Source organism: Oncorhynchus clarkii, chromosome 24, assembly GCF_045791955.1.
Source record: "Oncorhynchus clarkii lewisi isolate Uvic-CL-2024 chromosome 24, UVic_Ocla_1.0, whole genome shotgun sequence".
Taxonomy (NCBI): Eukaryota; Metazoa; Chordata; class Actinopteri; order Salmoniformes; family Salmonidae; genus Oncorhynchus; species Oncorhynchus clarkii.
In genome coordinates this window covers 41,536,174-41,550,084 of record NC_092170.1, presented here as the reverse complement: position 1 = coordinate 41,550,084, position 13,911 = coordinate 41,536,174, and the positions used below count along the sequence as shown (strand labels likewise).

At 48.1% G+C, this 13,911-nt stretch overlaps 1 protein-coding gene across 1 annotated transcript in view; it reads left to right on the top strand.

Annotated features, from left to right (window-relative positions):
• Positions 1 to 13,911, top strand: part of LOC139383137 (small G protein signaling modulator 2-like) — a 121,267-nt gene extending 107,356 nt beyond the window's left edge. Inside the window, exons 18-25 of the mRNA XM_071127492.1 lie at positions 699 to 1,133; positions 4,356 to 4,480; positions 5,212 to 5,294; positions 6,273 to 6,382; positions 6,806 to 6,902; positions 11,715 to 11,882; positions 12,786 to 13,182; positions 13,457 to 13,911. Coding sequence (XP_070983593.1) covers positions 699 to 1,133; positions 4,356 to 4,480; positions 5,212 to 5,294; positions 6,273 to 6,382; positions 6,806 to 6,902; positions 11,715 to 11,882; positions 12,786 to 12,874 — 1,107 coding nt within the window. The 3' untranslated portion in view covers positions 12,875 to 13,182; positions 13,457 to 13,911. The remainder of the gene's footprint in view (positions 1 to 698; positions 1,134 to 4,355; positions 4,481 to 5,211; positions 5,295 to 6,272; positions 6,383 to 6,805; positions 6,903 to 11,714; positions 11,883 to 12,785; positions 13,183 to 13,456) is intronic.

Below are 13,911 nucleotides of genomic sequence, written 5' to 3'. Positions count from 1 at the left end.
TTGATTAATTGGTTGGTTTCCTGGTTGGTTGATTAATTGGTTGGTTGATTGGTTAATTGATTGATTAATTGGTTGGTTGATTGATTGATTGATTGGTTGGTTGGTTGATTGATTGATTAATTGGTTGGTTTCCTGGTTGGTTGATTAATTGGTTGGTTGATTGGTTAATTGATTGATTAATTGGTTGGTTGATTGATTGATTGATTGATTGGTTGGTTGGTTGGTTGGTTGATTGATTGATTGATTGGTTGGTTGATTGATTGGTTGAATAAAGTACATTTTTTAAATCATTATAAAAACACGTGCAAACATTACACATAACTAGAAAGGGTAGTTTTCCTGTTTGTTTTAGCTGTTTATAAAACCCCCAACATCTCTACCCCTCTTCCCTCCTCCTCCCCCCTTCTCCGTCCTCCTCAATCCTCCTGCCTTCTCCCTCCCTTTCCTCCCTCCTCCTCGCCCCTTCTTTATCCTCCTGCCTTCTCCCCCCTTATCCTCCCTCCTCGCCCTTTCTCCGTCCTCCTCAAGTCTTCTGCATTCTCCCCCCTTCCTCCCTCCTCCTCCCCCCTTCTCCGTCCTCCTCAAGCCTCCTGCCTTCTCCCTCCTTTTCCTCCCTCCTCCCCCTTCCTCCCTCCTCCTCCGCCCTTCTCCGTCCTCCCCAACCCTCCTGCTTTCTCCTCCCTCCTCCCTCTTGCCAGGTGTTCATGTCAGTGGATGAGCCCGACGCAGGGGCGGGGGGGCAGGAAACCCCAGGAGGGGGAGGGAGAGACACCCCCGGCCACTCTACAGTGATTCTCCCCACAGTCAGTGGGGCACTAGCTCCTGATGAGCGTCCCCTAGTGGAGTTTGACTCCCCTGACTCCGGCCTCCCATCCTCCCGGAACTACTCTGTCACCTCCGGGCACTCTCAGATTCTCTCCTCTATCAACGATGGACAGAGCACGGAGGAGAAAGGGGGAGCAGGGGAGGAGGGGGGAGCAGGGGAGGAGGCTCGGCCACACTCGTGCAGTGTGACGGAGGAGAAGGGGCGACAGGATTGGTTGAGTGAGGAGATGCTGTGCAGTCAGCTGGATAAGTTGATGACCAATGAGAATGGAGGAGCAGAGGGGATGCCTTCACTCTCCTCCTATACGGTAAGTACTGGACACACACACACACACACACACACACACACACACACACACACACACACACACACACACACACACACACACACACACACACACACACAGCGACAGATACTCAATAAAGACTCCCTGCACTCACAGGGAGCATCATTGAATTGCATATCGAAACACACACGTACTGTTCTGAGTACTGTTCTGAGTACTTTTCTGAGTACTGTTCTGAGTACTGTTCTGGGTACTGTTCAGAGTACTGTTCTGAGTACTGTTCTGAGTACTGTTCTGGGTACTGTTCTGGGTACTGTTCTGAGTACTGTTCTGGATGCTGTTCTGAGTACTGTTCTGAGTACTGTTCTGAGTACTGTTCTGGGTACTGTTCTGGGTACTGTTCTGGGTACTGTTCTGAGTACTGTTCTGAGTACTGTTCTGGGTACTGTTCTGGGTACTGTTCTGGGTACTGTTCTGAGTACTGTTCTGAGTACTGTTCTGAGTACTGTTCTGGGTACTGTTCTGGGTACTGTTCTGAGTACTGTTCTGGATGCTGTTCTGAGTACTGTTCTGAGTACTGTTCTGAGTACTGTTCTGGGTACTGTTCTGGGTACTGTTCTGAGTACTGTTCTGAGTACTGTTCTGAGTACTGTTCTGAGTACTGTTCTGGGTACTGTTCTGGGTACTGTTCTGAGTACTGTTCTGAGTACTGTTCTGGGTACTGTTCTGGGTACTGTTCTGGGTACTGTTCTGGATGCTGTTCTGAGTACTGTTCTGGATGCTGTTCTGGGTACTGTTCTGGATGCTGTTCTGGGTACTGTTCTGAGTACTGTTCTGAGTACTGTTCTGTGTACTGTTCTGAGTACTGTTCTGAGTACTGTTCTGGGTGCTGTTCTGAGTACTGTTCTGAGTACTGTTCTGGGTACTGTTCTGGGTACTGTTCTGAGAACTGTTCTGGGTACTGTTCTGAGTACTGTTCTGAGTACTGTTCTGAGTACTGTTCTGGGTACTGTTCTGAGTACTGTTCTGGATGCTGTTCTGGATGCTGTTCTGAGTACTGTTCTGGATGCTGTTCTGGGTACTGTTCTGGGTACTGTTCTGAGTACTCTTCTGGGTACTGTTCTGAGTACTGTTCTGGGTACTGTTCTGAGTACTGTTCTGAGTACTGTTCTGGGTACTGTTCTGGGTACTGTTCTGAGTACTGTTCTGAGTACTGTTCTGGGTACTGTTCTGAGTAATCAAATCAAATCAAATGTATTTATATAGCCCTTCGTACATCAGCTGATATCTCAAAGTGCTGTACAGAAACCCAGCCTAAAACCCCAAACAGCAAGCAATGCAGGTGTAGAAGCACGGTGGCTAGGAAAAACTCCCTAGAAAGGCCAAAACCTAGGAAGAAACCTAGAGAGGAACCAGGCTATGTGGGGTGGCCAGTCCTCTTCTGGCTGTGCCGGGTGGAGATTATAACAAAACATGGTCAAGATGTTCAAATGTTCATAAATGACCAGCATGGTCGAATAATAATAAGGCAGAATAGTTGAAACTGGAGCAGCAGCACAGTCAGGTGGACTGGGGACAGCAAGGAGTCATCATGTCAGGTATTCCTTGGGCATGGTCCTATGGCTCAGGTCAGTTGAAACTGGAGCAGCAGCACAGCCAGGTGGACTGGGGACAGCAAGGAGTCATCATGTCAGGTAGTCCTGGGGCATGGTCCTAGGGCTCAGGTCCTCCGAGAGAGAGAAAGAGAGAAGGAGAGAATTAGAGAACGCACACTTAGATTCACACAGGACACCGAATAGGACAGGAGAAGTACTCCAGATATAACAAACTGACCCTAGCCCCCCGACACATAAACTACTGCAGCATAAATACTGGAGGCTGAGACAGGAGGGGTCAGGAGACACTGTGGCCCCATCCGAGGACACCCCCGGACAGGGCCAAACAGGAAGGATATAACCCCACCCACTTTGCCAAAGCACAGCCCCCACAACACTAGAGGGATATCTTCAACCACCAACTTACCATCCTGAGACAAGGCTGAGTATAGCCCACAAAGACCTCCGCCACGGCACAACCCAAGGGGGGGGGGAGTACTGTTCTGGGTACTGTTCTGAGTACTGTTCTGGATACTGTTCTGGATGCTGTTCTGGATGCTTTTCTGGGTACTGTTCTGGGTGCTGTTCTGGATGCTGTTCTGGATGCTGTTCTGGGTGCTGTTCTGGATGCTGTTCTGGATGCTGTTCTGGGTACTGTTCTGGATGCTGTTCTGGGTACTGTTCTGGGTACTGTTCTGGGTACTGTTCTGAGTACTGTTCTGGGTACTGTTCTGGGTACTGTTCTGGATGCTGTTCTGGATGCTGTTCTGGGTACTGTTCTGGGTACTTTTCTGGGTACTGTTCTGGATGCTGTTCTGAGTACTGTTCTGGGTACTGTTCTGAGTACTATTCTGGGTACTGTTCTGAGTACTGTTCTGAGTACTGTTCTGGATGCGGTTCTGAGTACTGTTCTAAGTACTGTTCTGAGTACTGTTCTGAGTACTGTTCTGAGTACTGTTCTGGGTACTGTTCTGAGTACTGTTCTGAGTACTGTTCTGGGTACTGTTCTGAGTACTGTTCTGAGTACTGTTCTGGGTACTGTTCTCAATACTGTTCTGGATGCTGTTCTGGATGCTGTTCTGGATGCTGTTCTGGATGCTGTTCTGGGTACTGTTCTGAGTACTGTTCTGAGTACTGTTCTGGATGCGGTTCTGATTACTGTTCTGAGTACTGTTCTGAGTACTGTTCTGGGTACTGTTCTGAGTACTGTTCTGAGTACTGTTCTGGATGCTGTTCTGAGTACTGTTCTGGGTACTGTTCTGAGTACTGTTCTGGGTACTGTTCTGGGTACTGTTCTGAGTACTGTTCTGGGTACTGTTCTGAGTACTGTTCTGGATGCTGTTCTGGGTACTGTTCTGGGTACTGTTCTGGGTACTGTTCTGAGTACTGTTCTGAGTACTGTTCTGAGTACTGTTCTGGGTACTGTTCTGAGTACTGTTCTGGGTACTGTGCTGGGTACTGTTCTGAGTACTGTTCTGAGTACTGTTCTGGGTACTGTTCTGAGTACTGTTCTGGGTACTGTTCTGAGTACTGTTCTGAGTACTGTTCTGGGTACTGCTCTGAAGGCAATTTTACTGCATTGATATTTACTCTTTATGTGAACTGAAACAGATCAAATTGAAGCGTGTGTGTATGTGTGTGTGTGCAGATTGAGCTGTTGGACACAGTGGCTCTGAACCTCCACAGGATAAATAAAGATGTTCAACGCTGTGACCGTAACTACTGCTACTTTACGACCGCTAACCTGGAGAAACTACGCAACATCATGTGCAGGTAAACAAACACATGCACGCACACACACTTTTATCTGCTCACTCGATCGCTCATTATTTCACTCTTTTTCAGCGTCTCTTCTTTGTGTTTCCCTCTTCTTTTCCCCCTCTTCCCCCTTCTTCCCCCCCTCTTCTTTTCCCCCTCTTCCCCCTTCTTCCCCCCCTCTTCTTTTCCCCCTCTTCCCCCTTCTTCCCCCCCTCTTCTTTTCCCCCTCTTCCCCCTTCTTCCCCCCTCTTCTTTTCCCCCTCTTCCTCCTTCTTCCTCCACCTCTTTCCCCCCCTCTTCCTCCACCTCTTTCCCCCCCTCTTCCTCCACCTCTTACCCCTCTTCTTTTCCCCCTCTTACCCCTCTTCCTCCCCCCTTTTTCCCCAATCTTCCTCCACCCTCTTCTTTCCCCCCTCTTACCCCTCTTCTTTCCCCCCTCTTACCCCTCTTCTTTCCCCCCTCTTACCCCTCTTCTTTCCCCCCTCTTACCCCTCTTCTTTCCCCCCTCTTACCCCTCTTCTTTACCCCCTCTTACCCCTCTTCTTTACCCCCTCTTACCCCTCTTCTTTCCCCCTCTTACCCCTCTTCTTTCCCCCCTCTTACCCCTCTTCTTTCCCCCCTCTTACCCCTCTTCTTTCCCCCCTCTTATCCCTCTTCTTTCCCCCCTCTTATCCCTCTTCTTTACCCCCTCTTACCCCTCTTCTTTCTCCCCTCTTCCCCCCTTTTGTTTCCCCATCCTGTCCCAGCTATGTGTGGGATCACCTGGAGATGGGTTATGTCCAGGGGATGTGTGACCTGCTGGCTCCTCTCATGGTCATCCTGGACGATGGTAGGAACCTCAGTCAACATGGAACCTCAGTCAACATGGAACCTCAGTCAACATGGAACCTCAGTCAACATGGCTGCCTCCCAAATGGGGCCCTATTCCCTATACTCTGCACCAGGGCCCTATGAAGCCTGTTAGCCATTTGCCGTTAGCTGTTAGCTAGCAATTAGTAATGATACATTAGCAATTATAGCCATTTGCAATTAGCTTTTGCCCATTAGCCGTTGCATTACACAGTGATCAGTGAGTGAAGGGGAATGTATGTGTCTAGACCTTGGTCACAATATACAGAAAACGTACAGTTCCCCCCCAGAGTGTTGACCCTCGCCTCGCCCCCCCCCCCTCCTCCCTCTCCATGCCTTCCTCCCTCTCCCAGAGTATGTGTTGACCCTCGTCTCGCCCTCCTCCTCCTCCTCCCTCTCCCAGAGTATGTGTTGACCCTCGCCTCGCCCTCCTCCTCCTCCTCCCTCTCCCAGAGTATGTGTTGACCCTCGCCTCACCCTCCTCCTCCTCCTCCTCCCTCTCCCAGAGTATGTGTTGACCCTCGCCTCGCCCCGCCCTCCTCCTCCCTCTCCCAGAGTATGTGTTGACCCTCGCCTCGCCCCCCCCTCCTCCTCCCTCTCCCAGAGTATGTGTTGACCCTCGCCTCGCCCTCCTCCTCCTCCTCCCTCTCCCAGAGTATGTGTTGACCCTCGCCTCGCCCTCCTCCTCCTCCTCCCTCTCCCAGAGTATGTGTTGACCCTCGCCTCGCCCCCCCCCTCCTCCCTCTCCATGCCTTCCTCCCTCTCCCAGAGTATATGTTGACCCTCGCCTCGCACCCCCCCCTCCTCCCTCTCCATGCCTTCCTCCCTCCCCCAGAGTATATGTTGACCCTCGCACCCCCCCTCCTCCCTCTCCATGCCTTCCTCCCTCTCCATGCCTTCCTCCCTCCCCCAGAGTATTTGTTGACCCCCCCCTTCCCTTCCCTTCTTCCTCCCCCAGAGTGCCTGGCGTACAGCTGTTTCACCCAGCTGATGAAGAGGATGAGCCAGAACTTCCCCAACGGCGGAGCCATGGACACACACTTCACCAATATGAGGTCCCTCATACAGGTCTGGTGTTTATTTACTTAACCTTGATTTAACCTTTAGTTAACCGTTAGTTAACCTTTAGTTAACCTTTATTTAACCTTTATTTAACCTTTAGTTAACCGTTAGTTAACCTTTAGTTAACCTTTATTTAACCTTTAGTTAACTAGGGCAAGTCAGTTAAGAACAAATTATTATTTTACAATGACGGCCTAGGAACAGTGAGTTAACTGCCTTGTTTTAGGGGCAACAGATTTTTTGACCTTGTCAGCTCAGGGATTCGATTTAGCAACCTTTCGGTTACTGGCCCAACGCTCTAACCACTAGGCTACCTGCCGCCCTGACTGTGTGTGCGTGTGAGTGCGCGCGTGCTCGCTCTAATGATCCTAACGTGACCCCTAACCTGTGGTCCGCTCTGGTGTGGTGTCTGTTTGATGACGTCATCAGATCCTGGACTCGGAGCTGTTTGAGCTGATGCATCAGAATGGAGACTCCACCCACTTCTATTTCTGCTACCGCTGGTTCCTGTTGGAGTTCAAAAGAGGTATGATATTCTTCAGAAACAACACTTTTCATTCATTTAATTACATTTTGTTGAGGGGGATTTTGAAGCTTTTTTGGCGGTCACTCATCAACATTTCAACCAGAAATTTGACTTCCCTGAATTGGATCCTTTTTGTGTGAACTCCCCGAGGCAGTTCCATTCCTCCTGGGGGGGGGGGGGGCTGCTCCAAGATGACGACGCCGGACAAGAGGATGAAGGAGTGGACTTCTAGTCCGACTCAGGAGGCGTGCACACCATCCACCGCTTCCGAGTATATTACTCACTGCTTCATCCTTGGGAGCAATTTCCAAATGCCTGAAGGTACCACGTTCATCTGTACAAACAATAGTACTCAAGTATAAACACCATGTAACCAGGCGTCATACCGCTCAGGAAGGAGACACGTTCTGTCTCCTAGAGATGAATGTACTTTGGTGCGAAAAGTGCAAATCAATCCCAGAACAACAGCAAAGGACCCTGAGAAGATGCTGGAGGAAACAGGTACAAAAGCATCTATATCCACAGTAATACGAGTCCTATATCGACATAAACTGAAAGGTCGCTCAGCAAGGAAGAAGCCACTGCTCCAAAATCTCCATAAAAAAGCCAGACTACAGTTTGCAACTGCACTTGGGGACAAAGATCGTACTTCTTGGAGAAATGTCCTCTGGTCTGATGAATTAAAATGAACTGTTTGGCCATAATGACCATTGTTATGTTTGGAGGATAAAGGGGGAGGCTTGCAAGCCGAAGAACACCATCCCAACCGTGAAGCACGGGGGTGGCAGCATCATGTTATGGGGTGCTTTGCTGCACGAGGGACTGGTGCACTTCACAAAATAGATGGCATCATGAGGCAGGAAAAGTTTGTGGATATATTGAAGCAAAATCAGTCAGGAAGTTAAAGCTTGGTCGCAAATGGGTCTTCCCAATGGATAATGACCTCAAGCATACTTCTAAAGTTTTGGCAAAATGGCTTAAGGACAACAAAGTCAAGGTATTGGAGTCGCCATCACAAAGCCCTGATCTCAATCACGGAGAAAATTTGTGGGCAGAACTGAAAAAGTGTGTGCGAGCAAGGAGGCCTACAAACCTGACTCAGTTACATCAGCTCTGTCAGGAGGAATGGGCCAAAATTCACCCAACTTATTGTGGGAAGCTTGTGGAAGGCTACCCAAAACATTTGACCCAAGAGAACAATTTAAAGGCAATGCTACCAAATACTAATTAAGTGTATGTACACTTCTGACCCACTGGGAATGTGATGAAAGAAATAAAAGCTGAAATTAAATAAATTACAATTATCTACATAATCTACAATTATTCTGACATTTCACATTCTTAAAATAAAGTGGTGATCCTAACTGACCTAAAACAGGGACTTTTTACTAGGATTAAATGTCAGGAATTGTGAAAAACTTGAGTTTAAATGTATTTGGCTAAGGTGTATATAAACTTCTGACTACAACTGTATGTGAAGTGCCATGCGTTTTACCAACCTTAGTTCTGTCTTCAGTAGGGAGTTTTCTATGATATGAGCCAGGAGTTTTACCAACCTTGGTTCTGTCTTCAGTAGGGAGTTTTATATGATATGAGCCAGGAGTTTTACCAACCTTGGTTCCGTCTTCAGTTTTATATGATATGAGCCAGGAGTTTTACCAACCTTGGTTCTGTCTTCAGTAGGGAGTTTTCTATGATATGAGCCAGGAGTTTTACCAACCTTGGTACTGTCTTCAGTAGGGAGTTTTATATGATATGAGCCAGGAGTTTTATACGATATGAGCCAGTGGTTTTATACGATATGAGCCAGTGGTTTTATACGATATGAGCCAGTGGTTTTATACGATATGAGCCAGTGGTTTTATACGATATGAGCCAGTGGTTTTATACGATATGAGCCAGTGGTTTTATATGATATGAGCCAGGAGTTTTACCAACCTTGGTTCTGTCTTCAGTTTTATATGATATGACCCAGGAGTTTTACCAACCTTGGTTCTGTCTTCAGTAGGGAGTTTTATATGAAATGAGCCAGGAGTTTTACCAACCTTGGTTCTGTCTTCAGTAGGGAGTTTTATATGATATGAGCCAGGAGTTTTACCAACCTTGGTTCTGTCTTCAGTAGGGAGTTTTCTATGATATGAGCCAGGAGTTTTACCAACCTTGGTTCTGTCTTCAGTAGGGAGTTTTCTATGATATGAGCCAGGAGTTTTACCAACCTTGGTTCTGTCTTCAGTTTTATATGATATGAGCCAGGAGTTTTACCAACCTTGGTTCTGTCTTCAGTAGGGAGTTTTCTATGATATGAGCCAGGAGTTTTACCAACCTTGGTTCTGTCTTCAGTAGGGAGTTTTCTATGATATGAGCCAGGAGTTTTACCAACCTTGGTTCTGTCTTCAGTTTTATATGATATGAGCCAGGAGTTTTACCAACCTTGGTTCTGTCTTCAGCAGGTAGTTTTATATGATATGAGCCAGGAGTTTTACCAACCTTGGTTCTGTCTTCAGCAGGTAGTTTGATATGATATGAGCCAGGAGTTTTACCAACCTTGGTTCTGTCTTCAGTAGGGAGTTTTATACGATATGAGCCAGGAGTTTTACCAACCTTGGTTCTGTCTTCAGTAGGGAGTTTGATATGATATGAGCCAGTGGTTTTATACGATATGAGCCAGTGGTTTTATACGATATGAGCCAGTGGTTTTATATGATATGAGCCAGTGGTTTTATACGATATGAGCCAGTGGTTTTATACGATATGAGCCAGTGGTTTTATACGATATGAGCCAGTGGTTTTATATGATATGAGCCAGGAGTTTTATACGATATGAGCCAGTGGTTTTATACGATATGAGCCAGTGGTTTTATACGATATGAGCCAGGGGTTTTATACGATATGAGCCAGTGGTTTTATATGATATGAGCCAGGAGTTTTACCAACCTTGGTTCTGTCTTCAGTTTTATATGATATGAGCCAGGAGTTTTACCAACCTTGGTTCTGTCTTCAGCAGGTAGTTTGATATGATATGAGCCAGTGGTTTTATATGATATGAGCCAGTGGTTTTATACGATATGAGCCAGTGGTTTTATATGATATGAGGCAGTGGTTTTATATGATATGAGCCAGTGGTTTTATATGATATGAGCCAGTGGTTTTAAATGATATGAGCCAGTGGTTTTATATGATATGAGCCAGTGGTTTTATATGATATGAGCCAGTGGTTTTATATGATATGAGCCAGTGGTTTTATATGATATGAGCCAGTGGTTTTATACGATATGAGCCAGTGGTTTTATATGATATGAGCCAGTAGTTTTATACGATATGAGCCAGTGGTTTTATACGATATGAGCCAGTGGTTTTATATGATATGAGCCAGTGGTACACTGTATGACATTTCAGATTGGAGTTGAAATACAATGCAAATAACTGTTTGTGTCCTCTGTGTGTGTGTGTGTATGTGTGTGTGTCCTCTCTGTGTGTGTGCGTCTCCTCTGTGTGTGTGTGTCCTATGTGTGTGTGTGTGTGTGTGTCCTCTGTGTGTGTGTGTGTATGTATGTATGTATGTATGTATGTGTGTGTGTGTGTGTGTGTCCTCTGTGTGTGTGTGTCCTGTCTGTGTGTGTCCTCTGTGTGTGTGTCCTCTGTGTGTGTGTGTCCTCTGTGTGTGTGTGTGTGTGCCCTCTGTGTGTGTGTGTGTGTCCTCTGTGTGTGTGTGTGTGTGTGTGTGTCCTCTGTGTGTGTGTGTGTTTCCTCTGTGTGTGTGTGTGTGTTTCCTCTGTGTGTGTGTGTGTGTGTGTGTGTGTGTGTGTGTGTGTCTCCTCTGTGTGTGTGTGTGTGTGTGTCTCCTCTGTGTGTGTGTCCTGTGTGTCCTCTGTGTGTCCTGTGTCTCCTCTGTGTGTGTGTCTCCTCTGTGTGTGTGTCCTCTGTGTGTGTGTGTGTGTCCTCTGTGTGTGTGTGTGTGTCCTCTGTCTGTGTGTGTCCTCTGTCTGTGTGTGTCCTCTGTGTGTGTGTGTGTGTGTGTGTCCTGTGTGTGTGTGTGTGTGTCCTGTGTGTGTGTGTCCTCTGTGTGTGTATGTTTCCTCTGTGTGTGTGTGTGTGTGTGTGTCTCTTCTGTGTGTGTGTGTGTGTGTGTGTATCCTCTGTGTGTGTGTCCTGTGTGTCCTCTGTGTGTCCTGTGTCTCCTCTGTGTGTGTGTCTCCTCTGTGTGTGTGTTCTCTGTGTGTGTGTGTGTGTCCTCTGTGTGTGTGTGTGTCCTCTGTGTGTGTGTGTGTGTGTCCTCTGTGTGTGTGTGTGTGTGTGTCTTCTGTGTGTGTGTGTGTGTGTCCTCTGTCTGTGTGTGTCCTCTGTCTGTGTGTGTCCTCTGTCTGTGTGTGTCCTCTGTGTGTGTGTGTGTGTGTGTGTGTGTGTGTCCTCTGTGTGTGTGTGTGTCCTCTGTGTGTGTGTGTGTTTCCTGTGTGTGTGTGTGTGTTTCCTCTGTGTGTGTGTGTGTGTGTGTGTCTCCTCTGTGTCTCCTCTGTGTGTGTGTGTGTGTCTCCTCTGTGTGTGTCCTCTGTGTGTGTGCCTCCTCTGTGTGTGTGTGTGTCCTCTGTGTGTGTGTGTGTGTGTGTGTGTCTCTTCTGTGTGTGTGTGTGTGTGTGTCTCCTCTGTGTGTGTGTCCTGTGTGTCCTCTGTGTGTCCTGTGTCTCCTCTGTGTGTGTGTCTCCTCTGTGTGTGTGTCCTCTGTGTGTGTGTGTGTGTCCTCTGTGTGTGTGTGTGTCCTCTGTGTGTGTGTCTCCTCTGTGTGTGTTTGTGGGTGTGTGTGTCTCTCCCCTCCAGAGCTGCTGTACCAGGATGTGTTCTCAGTATGGGAGGTGATCTGGGTGGCCCCTCACATCTCCTCTCAGCACTTCATCCTGTTCCTGGCCCTGGCTCTGGTAGAGGTCTACAGAGAGATCATCAGAGACAATACCATGGACTTCACTGACATCATCACCTTCTTCAACGGTGACTGACTGACAGAGACAGAGACAGAGACAGAGACAGAGACAGAGACAGACAGACAGACAGACAGACAGACAGACAGACAGACAGACAGACAGACAGAGCACTACTTTAGACCAGGGCCCTATAGAACCCTATTCCCTATATATAGTGCACTACTTTAGACCAGGACCCTATAGAACCCTATTCCCTATATATAGTGCACTACTTTAGACCAGGGCCCCATAGAACCCTATTCCCTATATAGTGCACTACTTTAGACCAGGGCCCTATAGAACCCTATTCCCTATATATAGTGCACTACTTTAGACCAGGGCCCTATAGAACCCTATTCCCTATATATAGTGCACTACTTTAGACCAGGGCCCTATAGAACCCTATTCCCTATATAGTGCACTACTTTAGACCAAGTGAAATGTGTTGGGATGGGCCCTATGGCTCTGGTCAAAAGTAGTGCAATATGTAATGATAAAATAAAAACATTTAATTTAACAAGGCAAGTCAGTTTAAGAACAAACTCTTATTTACAATGACGGCCTACACCAGGCCAAACCCGGACGACGCTGGGTCAATTGTGCGCCGTCTCCCACTCACGACCGGTTGTGATACAGCCTGGATACGAACCAGGGTCTGTAGTGACGCCTCTAGCACTGAGATGCAGTGCCTTAGACCGCTGCACCAATCAGGAGCCTCCAACTAGAACATGGTGAAATGTGTTGGGATGGAGCACAAAGGTGGAGGCAAACTGTGTTCACTACAGATATATAGTGTAGAAAACCAGCTCCCTGACTTCCTGTGTGTGTGTGTGTGTGTGTGTGTGTGTGTGTGTGTGTGTGTGTGTGTGTGTGTGTGTGTGTATAAAACCATATCGCTGACTTCCTCTGTGTGTGTGTGTGTGTGTAACAGAGAGGGCAGAACGTCATGACGTGCAGCACATCCTTCAGATCGCCAGAGACCTGGTGCACAAGGTCCAGTCTCTCATCGAGAACAAGTGATGAAGAGGAGGATGAACAGGGCAGGAGGAAGAGGAGAGGTAGAGAGGAGCCAGATACCACCACTCCACCCCTCCACCTGCCCATCCATCCTCTGCATCCAGCACAGCTCACTCCCTCTCTTACCCCTCTTTACACCTCTCAAACCTGTGGAAGAGAGGGAGACGTGGGCCCTCTATCCCTCCAGCCGGACCAGTGAAGGGCGAAGGCTCCAGGTTGACCATCCTGGCCTGGATGAAGGCTCCAGGTTGACCATCCTGGCCTGGATGAAGGCTCCAGGTTGACCATCCTGGCCTGGATGAAGGCTCCAGGTTGACCATCCTGGCCAGGATGAAGGCTCCAGGTTGACCATCCTGGCCAGGATGAAGGCTCCAGGTTGACCATCCTATCCAGGATGAAGGCTCCAGGTTGACCATCCTGGCCTGGATGAAGGCTCCAGGTTGACCATCCTGGCCAGGATGACGGCTCCAGGTTGACCATCCTGGCCAGGATGAAGGCTCCAGGTTGACCATCCTATCCAGGATGAAGGCTCCAGGTTGACCATCCTGGCCAGGATGAAGGCTCCAGGTTGACCATCCTGGCCAGGATGAAGGCTCCAGGTTGACCATCCTGTCCAGGATGAAGGCTCCAGGTTGACCATCCTAGCCTGGATGAAGGAGAGAACAGGGGAAAAGGAGAGGGGTGTTGGCTGGGTCCTGGTTCCAGTGCTAGGTCTGGTCCTGGTTCTGGACCTGGTATTTAGATGTTGTTTACAAGCACCCGGTCACAGAATGCCATGGTTGATTGGTTGCTGTCAGACGTTTGGAGCTGTCTTTATGCTCGTTAGTTGGATCACACTGTGACTGCCCGCATTTTATTATTCTCTACTATTCACCACTATTCACCAGGGGTGGCAGGTAGCCTAGTGGTTAGAGGCAGGTAGCCTAGTGGTTAGAGGCAGGTAGCCTAGTGGTTAGAGGCAGGTAGCCTAGTGGTTAGAGGCAGGTAGCCTAGTGGTTAGAGGCAGGTAGCCTAGTGGTTAGAGGCAGGTAGCCTAGTGG